At 34.9% G+C, this 23020-nt stretch overlaps 2 protein-coding genes across 4 annotated transcripts in view; one reads left to right on the plus strand and one right to left on the minus strand.

The window, feature by feature from the left end:
• Positions 1-23020, plus strand: part of LOC100747808 (neutral ceramidase) — a 46012-nt gene that overhangs the window by 879 nt on the left and 22113 nt on the right. Inside the window, exons 1-7 of one of the 3 annotated variants that reach the window (XM_012386295.3) lie at positions 4755-4907; positions 9710-9887; positions 10289-10432; positions 11078-11254; positions 11449-11576; positions 11658-11856; positions 13097-13303. In XM_012386295.3, coding sequence (XP_012241718.1) covers positions 9741-9887; positions 10289-10432; positions 11078-11254; positions 11449-11576; positions 11658-11856; positions 13097-13303 — 1002 coding nt within the window. In that variant the 5' untranslated portion in view covers positions 4755-4907; positions 9710-9740. Of the gene's footprint in view, positions 1-4754; positions 4908-8756; positions 8955-9709; positions 9888-10288; positions 10433-11077; positions 11255-11448; positions 11577-11657; positions 11857-13096; positions 13304-23020 lie in introns of those variants that run through there. The other 2 variants (XM_024368031.2, XM_003489915.4) reach the window with 2 other exon arrangements.
• On the minus strand, positions 16302-22928 carry LOC100747927 (cuticle protein 19-like). Its single transcript, XM_003489916.4, has 3 exons — positions 22713-22928; positions 18649-18921; positions 16302-17089 (listed from the first exon to the last, which is right to left on the minus strand). The coding sequence occupies exons 1-3, from the start codon at positions 22719-22721 to the stop codon at positions 16802-16804; spliced, it is 570 nt and encodes a 189-aa protein (XP_003489964.1). The 5' UTR covers positions 22722-22928; the 3' UTR covers positions 16302-16801.

Raw genomic sequence — 23020 nt, forward strand, 5'->3', positions numbered from 1 at the left:
TATAGTATGTATCTATATATAGTAAAATCTGCCAGTGTACCAGCATATTACAAGTTAGAAATTATAATACCAAATGGAATGAATAATGCGTGTGTTTACCTCTAAAGTTGAACGAATTAACAGGAGTATTATTATCTTGTTTTTCTCAATTCGTAAGTATTTTTTTAATCTCGATCGCAGTTAATAAATTATGCTCACCGATAACAATGTTTTCATTATGCAATCGACCTGGCGAATACGAATACCTTTATTTCCGAGTACGTTGTCGATCGTATTAAGAAATATCTTTGTTGTCCTTTATCAAACATATACAATATTGTATATACATATACAATAGATTGTAGTTTGTCAAACAGGCAGCATTGCATCTGCACTCTCGTTTTTATTTACAATTCTTCGAACAGCACGTGACACGAACACTCGCTCATTTCGCTGTTTTCTTTCAATATTTTTCCTCGTTTAACTTATACTATTCCGTAATTGTCTCTAATTCTTTTTTTTATTCTTTTAGAAAATTATTCTTCCAGTACGTACGTAGCCCCACGAGCCTCTTTTGTTGCATATTAATATATCAAATATTTACCAAATCTCTCTCTTCTCAGTTTTATATTTAACAAATAAAACCGACACTAGAATACTCCAAATTAAAACTGAGACTGAAATATTTTTAGTTTCTTAGAACTTTCTATACTCGGTAATTAGATTCAAACGATCCATATTTCGACGAAAACGTTTTACTCTCGTATTTTAAATTCAGACCGTGAGACACATAGATATGTCTCGACAAGAGATCGTGTTGTATTTATTTGCGAGCAAATAATTTCTATAATAACAGTAGAATTTTGTCAATACGTGTGTCGTCTTATCGACAAAAAAATTGAGCAAATACAAAAGACAAACTATTAATCTTCCACTCATCGATTAATCCAATATTCTCAACTCCTTATCGGTGAAATCACGACAGACATTTAGAATAGAACATAGATCAAATCTGTACAACTACTTTCTCTTGTTATCGATTGGCAATTAGCATCGGATAAATAAGCTTTTTTCTAATCTTTTCTTATTACGCTATTGTTCTCTGATTCTATCGCAAAGAGTAGTGCGACCGTTGTCAACGAACGAAGAAAATACATCGTATATATGTATGTACGGTGCAAAAGTCTTAAACCATTTACGATGGTGATTTGGTAACGATAATTAATCGTAAAATTTCGCGTTAAACATACGCTTTATCCATATAATCATTCCACCACCGATTATGCAAAATTCTTGTATTTCGATCTAAAAACACTTTTGAAGAACTGTCACGACTGAAAAAATAATTAATATGGAACAAAAGCAAAACATTAAACATTCCTAAGAAATAACAATATATTTCGTGTAAGGTCTTCATCTTTAAAAACATAACATTTCCGATTGGTAGGTGAAATAAACTTCTGCACATATTTAGAGATTATTGGAGAGTGTTTGGCTAACATTCGAGTAGCCCGGTATTTACACAATCTCGTAACATTGCGATAAGGTGACCAGAAACATCGTACGCTTCTCGATTTTACGCAAAGTGTATACATTTACTCGTTTTACACAATCCATGCGTCAGACGTTTGAAACGATCATTCAGTGTTATCGCTTTTACAGCGAGACGATAACGCTGTCGAGTATTATGCACGAATAACGACGTCGCTAATCGGTTCTGTCAACTATCGAGAGATTGGAATTGATTTTAATGGATCGATACAGATCGATAAACGGTCGACGACTAAAACACAGGCGCGAACTTTGCTTCTGAACAAAAATAACTTTTGTCTGTCGCCATTGATAATCAGAAATTGAGGATTCTATAGAGATCGATACGATGGCAAGGAGATCTCTTATCGAAAATTCGAGTATATAGGATGAATCTTGAAACTGGGACACGAAAGAAGAGCGCGTGGTTACTCAAAATCTCATCTGAATATGATCGAACTTTCTCCAACGTTTAACCGAATGTATTTGTCCAATAACGAATTGAATTCCAGTTGAATTATGTATGAAGTGACAACTAAATTTGCGACCTTTCGAATCTGTCCGTATATTTTGAATCAAAGGAGATCCACTCCTACCGAGAAATTAAAAAATCGCCGAACGTATGGCAAAATATTACGATTCGAACTTGGAATACATATTTCAATGAAAAATTATTACTTTCATAATTTCGATAAACAATGTTACTCGAAAAAATATCAAGTTCGCAAACTTAAGTTGCCAATGTATAATTTGCTGTCAGACTTGTAACAACAACTGTAATTTTCCAAGAAACGTCCACGTCACCGAACGATCTTTTACGTTTACTTTTACGACGTTTACATCACATCGACTCGACGAGCATTCTTCGTTCTGGAACAGGTGGCCAACAGCGGAATAGAGAATTGAGAGTAGACATAATACCTGGTTCGAAAGGTCGACTGTCGGAAAGTGAAAGCGAACGTTCGCCGTGCGATCGGTGAATATCGTCGAAATTCTGCAGCATCCACCTACCAGCGTTGTGTTCGATCTCGTCTCAGTGTTCATTCACGCGTCACGAGAAAAGGAACGAATTTGTTGGTGGGAATCCACCAGCTGACAAGTATAATCGAACCGATTTCGATGGAAGTCAGATAAGAAGCTTCCGTTCTGGTTAGTCGATCATCAGAGAAATTGGGGTGAATGAGGAAAGTTTGATCGTTCTGTGCTACGATTCGTGCGATGTTAGTAGAAATTGTTACACGGTTTTCACTTTTTCTAGATTCAATTTTAAGTTTCTTCGTGGGATGTTTTTCGAAGTTTCTGATACTTTTAGGATATCGATATTTATGGAAAGCGACGACTTTCGAATATCGTTCTGAGAATTTTTCGAGTCGATATTCGGTTTCGAAACCGTAATAGCTTCAAACGTTTCGATAAAATCTCTATCAAGCTCGAAGTATTTTTTGGTCATCGATCGTTATCGTCGGAAAGTGATGGATATTAAATATCGTTCCGAGAGTTTGAATATTTTCTGATTCTAAGTGTTTACTATGAAGAATTTATATATCGTTGGTGATACTTTTGTAAATTACACGAAACTGTGTGTTTTATTTAAGCGGAGAAGAAAGAACAGCGACGATCGTGTTGCCAAGGTACGACATAGTTGTGAATTTCGATTTAGAATTCCGAATTGACATCGTATGTCGAAGATGCAACGAACGTTCGGTAATTGGGAAATTGAAGAAAAGAATTGATTGTAAAAATTATAGAACGACTGATGTAGATAAAAAGTGCATTAAAACGGCAATAATTTACAATTTCGTTACAGTTTAGAGTAGAGAAAAATTTCATTCATTTCACGATTGTTCGCGAGATGTACTCTCACTTGTATACTAATTATGAAACCAATTAGAAGCCTCGTGTCCTCATTCATGGAATAATACCATCGTTTAAATTCGTTTTCGAGCAACGATTCGTCATCACGATGCTATTAACATTGACTCTTGAAATTTATAGAAAGTCTCACAAGACTCTGTATGTTTTCATTGTTGTTTATTTTCCAATAGCCATCATCGAGGTAAGAAACCATAAAACCTTCGAGAAATGCTTGAAATCCATCGGTCTTCGATCATAAATATTCGAAATTCTCAAAATATGTTCAAAAGTCGTTGCTTTTCTAGACTGAGCCTTAACGAACTAAAAATACTAAAAATTCACTTTTTATCACACTATTACGTCGACTCTCGATCAACGCGACAAAAATAATAAAATGTTTAAAAATCAACTCGGAGTTTACCAAGCATCGATAATCTAAAACTACTAAAACTTCGCGAAAAGATCATCTCTATTCTTTACCATATTTTCGCAATCACTATCAGCAAACCAAAGGTGCGCAGAGTTTCAAGAAATATCCAAAATCCATCTTTTTCTCGTATGAACTCATCTAGTTTTTCGTACAGACGACGCAAATTAAAATATACAGGGTGTTTCAGTTTTATTCCATTGAAAAATGCTTTATTCTTTATTACAAATTATCCTGTTTACAAGAACGTACGATGCTTTGAACGACAATCTCAATAATCGTGACCGACAATCTTAATAATTCGTTACAGCTTGGTAACAAAGCTTGCATGAACACAATGCGTTCATGTAACATTTTTTCCTCGTTTCCGATCGTGTCATACGCTGACACCGTTTGACGGGATAAAAACGAGACATCCTGTACATCTTTAAAATCGTCGAAAACACAGTCCGAAGAAGCGATTCGTAATTTTTCCACAAACACAGAGACGCACAAAGTAGCGCAGTGGGTCATTCACGTGCTGAACGGAGGTAAATCACCTCGCAGTCTCCTCACGATCGATCATCTCGACCAAGCGAGATTCGAATCGATTGTCTCGCGACAACGAAACGTTAGATGCACGCAGAGAAAGGCCTTAATGGCCAGATAGTAGACGTACGAACGTATATAAAGCGAATACGAATATAAAGCGTACAGTGCAGCGGTTCGAGTCTAATTAATTTGTTTTTGATGAGTCGTCGCGGCCGGGGTATGCGGCCTGAAAAGCCGACGAATTAAGCCGAAACGAAAGGATGAATCATAGAACGTAGGAAGCGAACGAGGTTTCTGGATAATCGTGCTTGTCCCCGATTAGCCTTAATCGCATGACTGATAATAGGACTCGCGTCGAAAATTCCCACTGGCAAGTGTGCACTATCTGTTATCCGCTATCTCGTCGTTTCGCTCTTTCCCCTTGTAGACGCTCGATGCAAGCACGGACGCGATCAGTTGCATGGAAAATTATTCCCGAGGTGCTACGGATCTTCGTTATCTTCTTTGTTCATTTCGCGGTCGAGCGTGTTTCTCTTCGATAGCAGAAGGAGGAAAATCGAATGGCCGATACTTTGCAGATATTTTTGTGAGTCTTTTGCAGTCAGCGAAAGAGTTGATTTTAAGAAGATCGTTTTGAGCAGTGGACTGTTTTGTTTTGCATGAATTTCTTTTGGGATCTTGCATCGAGAGTGTTGTGTATTTGTCTATTATGCGTTTCCATTTATTTTTATTATCTTCTTGCGTTCGCTCGTGCAGACTATTTTCTGTTTGTTGAAAATGTGGATGATTCCTTTTGTTATTAGAGTAAACGTTATGCAAGATTTAAGAATAGAATCTTAGAAGTGTCTTTAACGTTAGTTAGGTCGGAGCGGCTACCTTTTATTATTTGCTCACGTTATTTCTTGTTGCTAAAGCATAGATGATCTCTTTTTATCATAAGAAATGTAAATAATCTTCTTCTTATTATTTTTCCATTACTACGTCTACTAGAGTTCTTCTCATTATTTCTTTAGATTTCTCTTATCTCTGTATCGTCGATTATAATCAATCAAATTATTATCGATCTTTATCGTTGTTGGGAGTATACGTGATATTTCTTCGTTATCAGGGAAAGAATATACAGATACTTACATAATACATAATACTTGTTTTCTAAAAAATTTTAATACACCTCCAGCTTTTTTTTTGCAAAAGTTAAAATTCCTCGTCTCTATCAGTCAGGCCTTTCTTCGTCTTTAACCATGAATAATTTTTAACATTTTCATCCTATCGACTTGCAGAACTTGGCTCGACCAAAGAATGATATTTACGGAAGACAGGTAAAGGTCACCAAATCGTTATAATAAATGATCTTACATACTATTACAATTATAAAAGTATCATTTTTCTTAAAACAGCTATAAAAAAAAAATCAAGCAACAGCAATATGAGTGAAACACGAGAAACAGTGTTATCGAACCGTGTTAAGTATACACAATAGAACTACTGTTTTACGAACACTTTAAATACTAAGATTCTATCTTTCAAACTCTGGTTTCTCCATTATGTGCTCCTAATGAACCGGGTCACGAATAAAGTATCCATATATCAACTAATAGAACTTCCCTGCCATCCTTGTCATCCGGCATAAAACTTCGTAGCGATTTCTATTGAATCTACTTCCACGATAAAAGTTATAAAAGTCTTCTAACATAAAACCTGTTTACTAGAGAAGAATAGTGAAGATTTTGCTCGTTGAATAGTGGGATTTTTTTATGTGCTTTTCAGCATCAATTTAAGGTGATGTATGATAAAATAGAATTCTTACTACAGTATTTTTGAAACCTTTTGTGGAATGACGATCTATTTAAAGGTTTAAGGACAATAAATTTTATTTGTCACTGCCATAAATCTTATTATTCTAGAGTGAAAATTGTATTATTCTATTTTTAAAAGCCTCTTGCGTGTTAATATTTAACAGTTTGTCGCTGTCATATTTTAAACCTTCGATAAAGCTTTTATTATTTTATCCGAAGAATCTTCTACATTAATATTTAACGCTTTTACTATCAGAAAGATAAAATCACTGCATCTTATTGCATTATGATTGGACTGCGTCCAAAGATCGAGCGTTTTCTGTCGTCCGGAATTACTCATAAGCTTTTACTTATTAAAATAGAAAAATCAACTGAAATTCGCTGAAACGATGACAAAGTTTTCTATAATTTTGAGACTAATTAATATACTGCGAACGTGTATTTATTTATGTATGTATTTATTTATGTATATAATTTCAGATAAAAGTAAATTTAAAGGCAAAAGTGCACAGAATGCGCATAATACTATAAAACGTACGAAACATTCAAACTATTAAGTTATATTCCATACGTGAAATAAATCTTCTATAAGCTTCATCTCCATAGCTATTTTCATAGAAATACGAATTTGCACAAATATCCGCGATTAATCGATTATAATTGATTATAAAACTCCTGTTCATCGAAATGGTCAGGTTAAAAATATCAGAGAAGAAACACTCTATTCTCCAAAAAAATGTTCTTACACGAATCTTTGTATTAATTCTACCGATCGAAATTCTGCTAAAAAAGTTGATCAATTTTACCATGGAAAATTATTAATAATGGAAGCATCGACGATAGAAAATTATCAATTTGACGAGAGGAAATTGTCGAGTGATTCGTGATATGCATATTTCGATAAGGGCGTTATGTCGGCTGCCTCGCGTGATAATGATTATCAAGACAAAGGATCATTCGTGTATTATATAATATGTAATTTCATGGAAGCGTCCTTCGTTCGCTATGTCCTTTTGTCTCTACGAATTCTAATTTTTCCACTATTTTTTTGTGTAATAATGTTTTATTTTGTATTTCATATGTAATTTTGCGTAACATAAAATAATCAGATCACAAGGAGCGTGATTGAAAAATATTGCTACAAAAATATCATATTATATTCATAATATATATTATGTTATATTTATCTATTAAAATTAATTTATAGGTCAGAAGAGATTATTCAATTTTCATATTCGTTATTTATTCTCATTATTATCGAAGAGATTATTTAAATTTCAATTAAATTTGCGTCAGCAAAGCGTCTGTATGCTTTGCAATCGATACATCCATTGTCCAAGATATAACTAATTTTAAATATCGTAATTAAAAATGTTGTTGCGATAGAACTTCAATATCTTATATTAACGAGTACACGCGTTTCAAACACCATTGATAAAACATCTATCAATATATTATTTTGTAAGAAGATAGGAATAATTCCAATACTTCTAATTTCTTTACGTTTCTCGTCTGCTAATATTTTTTTAAGTCTCGGTTTTATCCATTCACGTGTTCCGTTTTAAAATAATTGCACTTGAACTCTTATCTGAAGTTGTAAGATAAATGTTTCGGACTGCAAGCAAGAGGATATCTCTGACGCTTGAGAAATGAAGACTCTGGAGGGATTAGTGTGACTAAATGGTAGCGATGACTGTGTGTGTAAATGTGTTTAAGAGGGTGTCTTTCCAAGGGCGATGAACAAGAAGAGGGTGAAACCAAATGGTTTCGTATTTAAAGAGTATGCATTTAAAGAAACTACGTTATTCGTTTGCTAACCCGCAGTCTATTTGAAATACGTATAAACTACTTTATTTTATTACATTAAATTTATCACATTAAATTTATTACGTTGAATCTTTTAGTGATTAGAAACGAGTCAATTTGCTTTTCGTTAAACGATCAATATGGGAAAATTATCGTTAAATATTAGTTTAATCGCTTTTATCCGACGATTTAATCTGACGAAACCTTATCTTCACGTGTACATGAGTTTTGTCAAAATTTCGTGGAAACGTGACAAGTTTACCATTCGGTATTTCAACTTTCACGATCCTCTTCCTCTCGGAGAAGAAGCTAGGCGTGGTTCTTGAGACAGCTAATAGGCATTCTTGCTTCGACACATTCCGGGTAGTCATGATATCTGTCGAAAGTCCTCTTATAACCTTCAACTTCTTCTGTAGAAATGGAAACCTTTCAAAGCAACAAGAAATTTCTTCAAGAGAGTTCCTCGGGACATATAAATATTCCATCTCACTCCTAAAAATTTAAACGAGTAAGGAAATGTCCTTAATGTTATCAAAGTGATAGTGTATGTGTTATGAAAATTGTTTTTAGTATTTTTTACATTATTTCTTAACATTTTTATAGTACAATTTCTTCTTATAAACTTATATACATGTCGGAGATGAAAGGACATCGGGGCCTTTCTTTTGCAACGTTTGCGAAAGTCCCCGATACTTTAGTCCAGACTTTTTATTATAACTGTACTTAAACAATAAAAATGAGAAATAGTTGTTTACGATCTAATCTGAGTATGGGTGCCCTAAAGTTATGACTTGGGCTCGAAGTGACATAACGGGTTGCTGAACGTAGCCATGGTCACGGGAGGGACGTGTACCTAACAGAAGTACGGAGTAATTAAATAGCTCTCCTTAAAAACTAAGATTGACCCGAGGCGCACAGAGAGGTACGGAGAGGAGTATATACGGGCAGTTCCACTTGGATTGAGATTTAATCGGATTAGTTCTACTTGTACTGTGGACGAGTACGTCGAGACACACCCGAATCTTGGATCAGTAAGTTGAGTTCGACTTAGACTGTTGCAGGAATCGCATTCGTCATCCCGTTGACCGTCGATTCGTTATCCAACCCAAATTCATTGTCATCGACATCGCGATTATCTAATCGTCGCTATTACTCGTTAAACTCTGTAATAATTATATTTGTATCAGTAAAATATCATCTATAGTATCTAACAACGATGGCCAATTCACGCAGACTCGTTGTACGCCGCTAACCCCAATGATAACCCGACATATAATTTTTATTTTACGCATTTTATGTACCATTAAAATATAACATACGTGAAATTTTCTGCGCGAGGTTTATTCGCGTAAAATGTTTTCTTACGAATTGGCGCGTAAAAAACAATTAGGCAATCGAATAATAACGTACGCGTAGAAATATCTAAAAAATCTTGCTTATGCACCTTGCGCGTCTTGTTACAACGATCGACGATCACGAGTTAATGTTATTTCGACATTCCAGTTTGCGTACGCGATGCAAACAAACCATTTAAATCGAAGTTCACCTACTTTCTTTCGCGCATTTTCTTTCAAATCATTGATATCGTTACTCAGATACGACAATCTCTAATGTGCGATAATATTCTATGTTGAAACAAGATGCGTTTAACGAGTTTAGTACGACTTGGAAGCGAGGAAGTGGAAAAAAATTCTGTTTTGGTGGTATGCTCGCTTATCGCTGAATGGACGATAATGTTAAGTCAAGTTGAAACAGTGATCGAAAACAGTGGTTTATTTGATTTCAGCGCGATCAGACTGGCGGCAGAGAAAAACTGAATGGAGGCACCGGCAGTTGGACGCTTTAGAATCCTTGCGTTGCTGACGATATGGCTGGTCCAGCTTGCGGTGCCCGGCGCCATCGCGTCTTACAGCATCGGGGTGGGCAGAGCAGATGCTACAGGACCCGCCGCTGAAATTGTTTTTGTAAGTCGGAAGTATCATGTTCGAACAAGTATTTAGCATAGAAATTATAATATGTTGATATTACAAGATGCTCGTTACTGGAGAGCGAATTTATATCTTTGTGCGCGTCATTAAAGAAATAGAACCTAGATAAACATCCTGTTTATCCTCCAACTATTGTCAATTGTATTTTATTTTGCATATTTCGTATATGCTTGCATTATATCTTTATATTATACGCATTATATCCTGTGCACATCCAATTCAATTGTATAGAACGAAAAATAATTCTCATTCGACGGATATCGGTGAGTTGGAACGAATTATGCAACGGAGTTGAGCAATAAACGACCGACAGAAGCGACGTAGAGTCGTGTTCCTTGTATTCGTACAGTGTTTCACGAGGATTGTTTGTTTTCTAGATGGGCTACGCGAAGATCGATCAAAAAGGATCAGGAATCCATCTTCGAACATTCTCCCGCGCATTCATCATCGACGATGGCGAGGAGAGGTTCGTCTTCGTCAGCGTGGATAGCGCCATGATAGGAGACGGCGTTCGTCAAACGGTAATTCCACTTGCATCCTTTCATCTTCCTTCTTTGATACAAATAGAAAAATAAATAGAAATTTTCTGCCATTTTTCGAACACAAAGTTCGCAAATCGAATCTATCGTTTCGTCTAATTAACTGTATTTATCCGCATCTTTCGTCCTTTTATCGATGATAATTAAAAAAGTTGAGATAGATAAGCAGTGAAAATGTATTCCATCGAGATATTGTTCGATAGTAATTTAAAAATAAACTCGATTTAAAAACGATAATAATTAAAAAGTGATTTCTAAGGAGAAATCAATGAATGTTCGTTTAAATCGAAATTATATATTAGAAAGAGTTACAATATTCTCGGAATCTTTCTTCGTATATTTATATTATTTTATTATTTCTCTTTGTTCTTCATTTTCGTGTAACATACATTTGTGTTTGTACATGCAAGGTATCCTAGTAATCGTAGCATAATAAACAAGGGGAGATTCTACGTGAAAAAATAAGTGAAAAACGTAAGGTAAAATCTCTTTATGCGTGTTATGTTTATGTTTTCAATTCATTTCAAAGTGTTCTACTTGGAAATAAAGTTTCAATAATTTTTACTTATTGGATTTATACAAGTTGTAAAAGTTTGTGTTGCTGATAAAATATGTTGGTTGTTACAGGTGTTGCAGAATCTTGAGAAAGAGTTTGGCAGCCTATACACGGAGAAAAATGTGATGATCAGTGCAACTCACTCGCACTCCACACCCGGTGGATTCATGTTGCACATGTTGTTCGATATTACGACATTCGGTTTCGTTCAACAGACCTTCGATGCTATGGTCAAGGGAATCACGAAGGTAATTTCTTCGGATTAAAAATACCTACACGATTAAATCTTTATCATCATCGTATAACGTTGATAAATTTTATATATTATAGAAACACGTCAATTTTTCATTCTCCTTATACTTAACTATGAATCTTCGAATGATCAAGTTCAATTTACAATCATATGATCATCCGATCGATAAATATCGTATAAATCTTACAGAGTATTCAACGTGCTCACTATGACATAGTTCCAGGCAGAATATTCATCACCCATGGAGAAGTTCATGGTGTGAACATTAATAGAAGTCCATCCGCTTATTTAAACAATCCAAAAGCAGAGAGAGACAAGTAAATGTCCATATTTTAACGATTAAATTATTTTTTTCCTTTTCCATGCTTTTCTTTCAAATTCATTTTCTAATGTAACAGATACAAGTACGATGTGGATAAGATTATGACACAAATACAATTTATCGGAGCTGACAACAAGCGATTGGGTGTAATTAATTGGTTCGCGATCCATCCAACTAGTATGAATAATACTAATCATCTATTGTCCAGTGATAACGTTGGCTATGCCTCGATTCTTTTCGAGAAAATTATGAATAACGATTCGTTGCCTGGCAAGGTAAGCATTTTGAGTATTAAAGTTAATTATTAATTTAGAAATAATTTGATGCCATATTAATTCGGTATGGAATACTATTAAGCTACTTAGGAAAATTAAGAATTCATTCGTCTACTGCTTAGCTAGTTTTTAGATAAATTTCTAAGAATACTTCGAGCCATATTTAGCAATGGTTTCTCAGTTAGTTCAATTTCTCAGATATGTAGGAAGACATTAGTAAAGTGATTATTATTAACTTTTTCTCGATCCAAGTTGCATTTGGTATTTTTTAATCAATAGATCCATACTCGATAACCTTGGTTCGAGAGTTACAAATAATATATTTTCTCAATTCCTATCCTTTTATATTTTCATAATAAATTGTGTTAGAAAGCAATAACGTTCCTTCGTCATTTTTATCCAATTAAATTATAAGACGAAGAAAGATATGCTTTATACCTTAAAGCCCACAAGAAAACATAATCTCGAGGATTATAAAGGGATTATCCTCATTATCCATTGTGTTATATTCGTTGTGTATATGTACATATACACGTTGCATAATTCTATTAATCATTCAATTTATATCTACAACATTTAAATAATTTAGAGTTTATTTAAAATGTATTTCAAATTGACGATAAATATATTTTAAATAAATATTACGGATATATCTTGTTAAAAATTTCCTAATATATTGAATCCATAGAATGTCGACCTATTATATTTGCGGAATAGAGAGAAAGAAAAAAAGAATATGCAACGACGGAACAAGAAATACATACAAATATGGTGAATTCAGAGAACTTATATATTCAGAGCATAGCTATATTGTAAATAAGCATAATCACCCGTAGCGAATTTCACAGGTTATCTGTATGAAAGACACGCGGTTTATCTCGGAATGTTGGATTGTTCGTATGGTTTCCATACTATAAGCCATAAGAAAGATAAGATTTATAAAATTGAATTTTAGGATCAGTTTCATATAAAAGACATAAAAATGTGATTTATATTTTTCTATCGCGATCTTCGATTATACTATAATTACAGCTCATACAGTTAATTACTGTTTGTAATCAGCAGCGATCAGAATACAAAATTGTATCGATCTCTAAAATTATTCTGTCCAAATCGACAATTTCCATTCTCTCTCTCTTTTTCTTTATGATTTCACGAGTCCAAGTAATTATGTTAATACGAAAGAAGAATACAATTGTGGATTTTGCGAGGAGTTGTAACACAAATTCCTTGAAATCAGGGCCAATTCGTAGCAGCCTTCGCCTCCAGTAATCTTGGCGATGTTTCACCGAACACACGTGGCCCGAAATGTGAATTTTCTGGCGATAACTGTTCCGAGCAATACACTTGCCCCAGAAAAAAGGAGATGTGTTTTGCTTCTGGCCCAGGAAAGGACATGTTCGAGAGCACCAGTATCATTGCCAACAAGATCTTCAAAGAATCATGGGTAAGTCATTCTTGTTATAAGCTTTTCTTATTCTATATAGGCGTAATTTTTTTATTTCATGGCATTTCACCTTCCAATATTAAAAATTTTACTACCAAGTTCTGCGAATCTTCCTCGTTTGAACTGTAAGCCCTTTTGATGTTAGGAATTTTATTATTTGAAAAAGAAATTTAGATAGAAATTTATTGTAGAAATATCGTTATAATATTCTAGGTACTTTGTCTATTTTAATTCTATCTTTTTTCTTTTATTTTTTACAAGATAAGATACGATCTTATCTACGTCGTTATATATATATATATGTCGGTATATTTGTTAAAAGTTAATTATACAAGTATCGAAGCATTACTAGATATCGATATCGGTACATTTGATCTACAATTAAACATCACTGAAAACAGAAATAATTCGAAATCTATCTTTGTCACATGATTATCATTCTACCACATACTGTCAGTCTAATTGTTTCGAAATTACAAGCTGAGTCTGTAATGAAAAATTATGGTTCAAAGGCTGAATACTTGTTAGATATTCAGATTGCTAATATACTTGATCGTTAACCGTACATATTAAGTTTCGAGAATCATAAGCGTATCGTTAAAAAGTAAATACAATGGTACAAAATACGTGGACCTTTCGCAAGTACAAGAATTCTGGAATAAATTTCGCGCCACTTTTAACTCTCACTGTAACATAAACGTAAGTAATATAAAACGATTCTACGGAGGTGCAAAATAAATGACCAACGATAATAGAAAGAATGAGCGCAATGAGCATCGAGATTACTAATTACACCGTCGGTACGCTTCTAATTTTGTACACTTCCGTTTGAGAAAATTCGTAATTAGAATACTCGGCTGTTCGTTGATGAATAATAAAATCAACATAAATATTCGAACATAGATACGCATGTAGGAATATAATCTACAGAGGCATATACATATGCAGTAGAAGAGATCATGGGCATAGAAACGCAAGATAACTATCGAATAAACGAAGAAAATGGTGCTGCACTCGGGAGAGCGCTTAATGCGGAATATCGCGATAACGAGATTAATTAAAGATGAAATAAAGTGTCGGTGTAATAAAACACTTTTGACGTTGATGGTTTAGATGGTGTCTGAACTGCTTTTCCTCGATTACGTTTGTACCCATTCTTTCTCTTCTTTTTTTTTTTTTTACTTTGGTCAGTCAGGGAATATTAATTTCAAGGAAGCCTTTCTTGAGCGACGAACAGGAAAGATGTTGTTTGTCGAACAGATTCGCGGTGATTAAATCATTATTCTGTAAATAACATTCGCTGTGATTCGTATCTTCTGCTTTCTTCTTGATATTGGAATTAGCAGTCTGTAATATATATCTATGTATATATAAGTATATATCGTGCATAAGTTAACTTAAATAATCATAATTTAAATTATATGACAGAAGTAAGATAAGTACATTGCCGTCTATAAATACAAGGGTACCTACTGATTATTCTTATGGTTATATTACCTATAACCTATTGATTACTTTACCTATTACCTATATACTGGTTATATTTGTTCGGAAATTGTTCTAAGAAATTTTCTCCTCGAACATTGAAAAATTGCGATCTTCCAGATTTTTTGCTCAGGTAGCGAAGCGACAGGTACAATTCTTCCTTCAGAAAACAATGATATTCTTTTCTTATTCACTTGTTCACGAACAAATACACAGCAAATAAATAAAACCATTTGCAGCATAGACGAAATGATTGGAAAACAGCAAATTTACAGGAAATAAATGAAAATATTCGAAAAAATCTAAGTAATTAACATTTTCGTCAATTGGAAATCTCGTTAATTAAATTTCCAATCACCTGGTTGTTTATTTAATGATGTAACATAATATTTATTACGAAATATTCGTAAATTTCTTCCCGGCTCTTTCTTCTTAAATAAAATTATAAAAAGTTCCTCGCCTATTAAAATTCTACATTTCTCCCGGTAGCTTCGATCAAACGTCTCTAATTTCTATGAACTACCAAAGAAAGTATAACAAAGTACGATAATTCTTTTTTTAGAGCGTTCAGCCAAATGATTATCAACTCGATTCCCTTTCTCGCGTCCCTGGTGTCTGTTATCCAATCACGAAGAATTTATTTTTCATCGAATTTCTTGGCAAAATCATCGGATAAAACAGAATGGAAAGTTGTTTCGCTACTGTTCAAGTACACGAGCAAATCGTTTTTCGCCCCGAGGCACTTTCTACCGATTAACGAACAGTAAACACTCGTTTACATATCCTCCCGATAATTCGGAGGGTCGTCAGCTGGAAACTCGTTTCTTCGAATGGAAATTTCTCCTGGGAACATGTTTTTGTTATGAGCATTTCTTCTCTTTTTTTAAGTTTCGCGAGGAAGATCAAATTCCTTCGGAGACACTCATATACCTTGGACGATGAATAATTTACTATTTCTTGGCCCGTCTTTTTGGCACGCTTTCCATCTCCAAGCACCTCTAGCGATTAAAATATAATTACACCGCGGATATTTATTCATTTATGAGAAACCTGTTTTCAGCATTTCTGCGCCATTAAATTTCCCATAAATACGCATCTGTATATTTCATGTTTTTGTACCTTATGTTTGTACTGCGATATTTTTTTTACACCTTCGAAATATCCAAAATATAATTCTCCTTATAATATCTAGCGGATGAAATATCCATTTCTTTAGTTGTGTTTACGACTAAATACCAGTTTGTACGAATATCCGCGATTTCATTATAGAAACCATTTGGAATTAATCGGAAAAGTCAACGTTCGAAAACGTGGATGACTCGAATCGGTTAACCCCTTGCCTTATGATTTAATAATTTACCTGCGATACGTTTAATCAGTTCATAAGAAATTTCTTCCAAGGTCTGAATTTGAAACAAATTCAAAGGAAATCTTCTCGGGACATAATAAAAGACTTTTGGGAAAAAATGGCAGAAATTATAGAGAATGACGGATTATCAACGATAACGCAGCATTGATTAATTATTAATTTATTTTCGTATTATAATATACGTATTTATATAACACGCTCGGTGTTGAAAAATACTGCTCCACCTTTGGAATTACGCATCTCCTCTTTTTCATAAAAAATGTCTTTATTTCAAACAATAATATTTATCTCGATACACTTCGCCGCCTTTTCTCTATTTCTTCGATCGCTGCATCGAAATGCACGGAAAAGAACGATTACGTCGGTTAACGTTGCTTGAACGATTGAAACGACGCAACATGTGCATCGGTAGCAATGAAAATGTCGGAAATCTACATATTATCTATACCATAGATCCTATAGGATGTTGAAATAGTCCTTGTTTTTTAATATTTCAACCATAGTCTATCACAAATTCGATACCATAAAACGAGGGGTTAATCGTCGACACGTCTCACTTAAATAAATTCTTTCTAACCCTGTTCCTGCATTTTCTTTTTTTTTTTTTTTGTTTCTTCCTCCATCACTCGAACATATTCATACGATTAATAATGATGCTTTTCGTATTCCTCGTAACTATTGTAGTACGCCGGCGAAACGTATTTTGCTACGGGAATTGGTTTAGGATGTATCGCTGGTCCGACTTTCTTAACCACTGCGTTGAAGCCATTATGGTCGTCGGCAGTGTATTCGACGATTCTGACGCTACCGTCAGGCTCGTTGACGCTATAAGATCCGTGAACCACGTCACCATCACGAACTTCGTGCTGAGTCTTCACATCCCCTGTGTGAGGATCGTGAACGCCATAGTTGAAAGTATATTTTGGATGAGCCTATAATAGAAAAGAAGAAATTTCTATTTATATTTTGTTAATAAATAATTTATTCATAAGTAAGAGTTTCTGTCTGTAATTTGCCAATGAATTTCTATTTTCATTTCTATTTGTATTTATAAGTTGTTGATGATTTTCCGCTTAATTTAATCAACTTTTCTATTTATAAATTGCTGGCGTACAGTGGTACCGATACCAAGCCTAGATAAAATAAATTCTTCGAGATTGTGCCAATAGATCTCTATTTATAATTTGTTGATAAATGTCTATTTATAATTTCTTGGTAAATTTCTATTTATCATTCAACTATTTATAAATTTCTGTCGCATAGCGATATTAAATAGCGAATCCAATACCACGAGTCAAGAAAGATTTCATACACCCCAAATTGCCATTAAATTTCTATCAATTTCGACCAAATTATATCTTTCTACGATGAAAAAAAATGTCTTTTTGGACAAAGTAAGGAGAGGTCGTATTTGAGATGCGTAATTTCTCGTTTTAATTTTACGTCAAACATCTTCTTGAAACATTAGAAATTCTTTTTATTTTCTGAAACGAGAACGATATCGAAATATAAAGACGAAATTACGTAATTTCAACATCTAAATTTCTCCAAAAATAGCTGCCGTGTATTTTGAATGGAACGAAATTTCATAAGCGATTTTCCACGCGACGGACGTTCAAACGATCTCTAACGAGCGATCGTTACGAGAAAGCGTCACGGAAACGTTCGCGACAATGAGATACGTCGCGGAAGAAGTTCTTATGCCAAGCACTGCTTTTCACAGGCTGGAATTTCAATTAACATAGAGGCGAGGCGAACGTCACGCTTCGTGCTCTGAACTATTTGCGATACGATACGCGATTCCAAGTACAGATGGCCGATAATTAGTATCTTATCTGGTGATCGACTATCGCTGATGGCGTAATTTACTATAACTTGTTTTCTGCATCGTTTGTAATCTTATCTTAATTGCAAGCGAATGGTACGAAAGATATTAAGCTAAAATATTGGTTTGCCTGGAAAGTTCCTTCCGATTTTTGAGGAATTTGGTCGACAGGAAAAATCACGTTGAAAAGTTTTTCGCCGAAAAACCTGAGAGCTTCTGGAAGGATGGAATATTGAAATTGAGTGAAAGACGAAGAAAGGTTGTGGAACAAAATGACAGCTATATAATTCAATAAATAAATATCGAGTCGAAATGTAAATCGAAACGAACTACAAATCTTCGTTTGTTCTTCTGATTTTCTCTTCTTTTTTTCAAAAGCGGTTTTGTAGATGATTTTTTTGTTTTGTTTTAAGAACAAAATTTTCTACTTTTTCGAGGATATTGTAATTTTTATCTTGCAAAAAATGATCTTCCTTCTTTTAAGAATAAAACTTTTTGTCGCCGCAGGCAAATGGAAATTTTTCTTCCGACAAAGATTAAAGATTTTACCCGTAAAAATTTCGTTCCACGGTGATAATTATAAGGGTGAAACGAACGATGGAATATTTATTTTTAAGTAATTAGTTCGATATAAGGATAAACATAATGAAAAATACGATTGCTTACATAGTAATCGTGTTCGTGATCAGCATGATGATCGTATCCGTGAGATCCATGATCGAGGGTCGCTGCAACTTGAACAGGCGAGGCGGAAACCGCGTGAACCGGAACCGCTACTGTTGGCAGAACAGCGTGTCCTTCGTATTGAACAGCAGATCCTGAGTATCCTTCTAGACCCTCGTAATCCGCGTATGAGATTCCATGGCCGCCGTCGTAACCGCTTAAGACCACTGCGTGGCTGACTGCAATCGTCGCGCATAAAAGACATAGAATCTGAAACTGAAATTTATATTGACTACTTAATTAACAATACGACCGTGCTGATTAAATCCTAGTCAAAATTTTACAGAATTTTTCACACCATAGGAAGAGCTGTTATAAATTCGTCCAACAATTTTACAACTATTATTTTAAAGCTTATTTTAAATTAAAATGTATAACGAAGCTTCTCTTTCTCTAGAATTCTTAAAAATCGAGGAAGAATATCTTTTTGCGCGTCATTATAAATTTTTCATTTCTTAAATCATTGGATCAACGATGAAACATCTTTGCCTGCTTCGTGACAATAATTTTAAAGAATCATAGTCGTTTAGAAATATAGCAAAACTCATTTTCCTTTAAAATTTCTTTAGAATTAAGTGACTTGAAATTTAGAAACGAGGCAAGGAATTTTCCTTTTCTTAAAACATTAGATTCACGAAGCGATAACCACCGTATAATTTAGGTTAGCCAATTTTCACGTTCTTCTCTACTATCTTGCACGGCATAAAGAACAATGTACAATTGCTATCATCGTTTCTATAGAGAAGCTAACAGAGAGTAAATAGCCAATCCATTCGTTTCCAACGCATTTGCATATGTATCTTCACGTGCGACCTAATTTTTCGGATTCAGAAAGCTTTCAATAAACGTAAGAAGCTGCCTAGAGTATAGATCGTAATTTCTAAGGGATTATCGAAAGAATTCTCGAGCGTAAGCAGAAAATCTTTCCTTATACACGATTCCTTACTATGGACGAAGTCGACAACCCATCAAATTAGATTTTTCGATCGGAGGTTCGATTCCCAGGGCACGAGCTATTACAACAATTTTTCCACGAGCACGCAGTATATCAGAAGCTCGTAAAACAAACGAGATTATGGCGGACATTTCATCGAGCTAATATAGACGATGTGAACGCAATTTTAACGATAAGGTAGCAGTATTATGCGAGTGCTGATCTATTTATATCGTTGTAGTTTGCTCGAAAAATTTCGAAGAGAAATTCGCGAATGCCGTATGACGCTAACGCAGAATCACGGGTTCGTGACCTTTCGTATCAAAATCTGGTTCAATAATTCAAGTAATAGTAAGAAGAAAATAACTCGGATATCAGCGAAAAAATTCTTGATAAACTACGGAATATTTACAAGATATCGGTACATCTTTTTGTCGATTTTTCCTTGTAAAAATGTTAGAAGAAACGACGATTATTAAATTTACACGGAAATGAATTCTCGTTGAATCTGTAGATACTTATTATGACTGATAATAAATTAAACAAAAAAAGAGCTAAACACAAAATAAATATATAGAAAGCATGCTACTTTGCTGTATAAGTAACCAAAAGTCAAGCTATGTAACTTAAGATTTACCTCAAATTAAAAAACTAAATCAAAAATGAATTTCTGTAGTGTCTTCCAATGCTGCATAACAGCATGCTACATAGTATCGTCTAAATAATTATAGAATTTAGAGATAACGAATAAAAGGCACCCTTTAATATAAAACAAGAAAATTTTACTAACGCTATATATAAACAATTATTTTAAATCAGTGATAAAACACAACCTAAAACGTTGTATCTGAAGATGGCTACGGTTCAAAATTGATAAATTAAAGTCAGCCCCTAACTTAGAACATCTTTGCCGTTACCAAAAGTGTATATTGACATTTATCCCAAATAAAAGACGATCCAAACTCGATCGAAAGCAAAGCAAAGCTGATTCACAAATCACACGATCAACGAGATCAACGATATATTTAGCGACTCGATCTTCCTCGCCATAAACACCAGTTTCCATTTATAACTCGTCGATCGTTTCGGTTTACCTCGACTATTGGCTAAACGACACTCTCGTTAAAAGTCCTTAGTCGTTAAACGTTTTTCGGCGGCAACGAGATCAACGCGAGGGGAACTTGGAAAGTCATCGTATGGCTCGAGAAAGTTTCTCGAGTTTCGTCTTTCGCGTCGCTTCACGAGCTCTTCCCTTCCCGAGAAAAGTGTCCTTTTTCACTTTCTCGCGTCGACCTTGCTCCGTAAACTAATACGAATCCACGGAAGTAGCTATACCGCTTCCGTATTTCGCCTGCGGATCGTAGACCACAAAACGTTATACAGAAACATATCGACTCCCCGACAAAAAAAAGGATCAAGCCCTTGGTACCGCGGTGAATAGATCTCTCTCGAGGTCATCGTCTTTTCAATACGCGATCAGAGAATCGTATTTTTTATAAAAATATATAAATGGAATTCCAATATCGAGTAGAGAACTTTTGGAAAATTCTTCATCTTTTTTTTTTAAAGCGAATAATTGTAAACTTTTAGTTGTTTTTTTTTTTTTTTTTTTTTGAAATGTACTTAGAACATTCTGTATTCTATCTTTTCTGGTATGAGGAAATGTACTTTTTCAATCGTTCTACGGTATAAAAAAGTATATAACTTTTTTTTAAAAAAGAAGAGCTTCTCGTTAAATCGTTTACCGACGGTTTAATTAAGTTTTAAACACTTCCTTACTACATAAAAACTTTCCAAAAATACTATCGAACGACTTCCATCGATGAAACACTCGTTTTCACAGAAACTTCCGTTTAAGCATAAAGAAACCTTCCAAAACCATCATAAATAGAGCTGTCACCGGACAAAATATCACCTGCAATGTACAGCACCTATTAATAACACCTGTAACTTCCTCGAAAAGCAAGTTATATATCCCACGGCTTACCCTTCTATCTTCGAATTTCTCTCAGAGGTAGAACACACATAAACAACTCTCAACTGGTCGAGGAGAACATCTTTTCTTGGCTGACCATTTGCCAACTATTATTTACCTATCCATCCAACCAATGTGCAGAGCAATAAACTGCCAGCTATAAATATTAGGACGCCTACTCGTTACATTTATCGCAAAACTCTAACAGATTTTACTTTAATTTTAATATTAAATTACTTAACATTAATATACAATTAATCGATGTTAATACTATTTTACGTTGCAAGACATGTCGTATGATACGATTCAAGTAACAGATTCACGAGGAAGTGGATAAAAGATAAAAGCAGTGGAAAGTACCTAATTTGAGTTAACGTATCATGAGCGACGTATATTCCAAATATCGAGAGGGTGCAGAAGCAGATAGTACGAAACACGAAAATTAAAGCATAAGCGAATCTTTGAAAAATACCTCGAGCTAACCTACCATCCGTACGAAATAGCACCTACACTATACGATAACTATGTAATAACATCTTTAACCAGTCATACATCTCTCACCTTACACCTTTCCATCTTGAAACTTCTCTCAGAAGAAAAATACACACAACCGTCCCTTCGCCGTTCCAACCAAACATTATTTCCTGGCCCCTTGACAATATACAGATATTCCAACTATTCTAACTATCGATGGTGCGTAGAACTAAAAAACACGAGAATCGAAGCATCAGATGTAAAGGAATCTTCGAAAGATGCCGCAAACTAACCTACCACGTTAAAATACCATCTGTACCGAACGATATCAACTTCCTTTGAAAACCAATATATCCCTTTCCTTACTATTTCATCCTGAAACTTCTTTCAGAGGAAGAATACGCACAAGCATCCCTTAATTAATCGAACCAAACGTTAGCTCCTGACTGACCCGATATACAACGTACATTCCAATTATTCAAAGGGTGAAGAGGTCGTAAGAAACACGAGAATTAAAGCAGGATCGACGAAAGAGGCTACATAGATGTCCGAAAGAAAAACTTGCACGGTGTCACGCGCGCACACGGTCCCGGCGGTTTCCGGTTTCCGGTTCTCCCGTCGTACCTTCGGCATTGTGGTCGATGCTGCGTGTCCCGTGTGTTGCCGTGTGATGCGAAAACAGCGCGATACTCACTGATAGCCGTTATTCCGAAACGATGCCCTTATATCTATCTCCCACCCGCGCCTCTTCTTTCGTTCCGGGCAAAAGCCCTCGTCCTCCTACTGCGTTACCCGTGCGCCACGACGCTCCCACCTCGACCAAACGATCCTCTCCACGTTTTTCCTTGGAGGAGAAGAGAGGGTGGCGAGGCGATGCGTCCACGTGCCGGCGAAAGGATGCCTCGGTCTCTTGCGGACACTTCCGGTCGGCC

The sequence above is a fragment of the Bombus impatiens genome, unplaced genomic scaffold (assembly GCF_000188095.3).
Source record: "Bombus impatiens unplaced genomic scaffold, BIMP_2.2 scf_0382, whole genome shotgun sequence".
Classification (NCBI taxonomy): domain Eukaryota; kingdom Metazoa; phylum Arthropoda; class Insecta; order Hymenoptera; family Apidae; genus Bombus; species Bombus impatiens.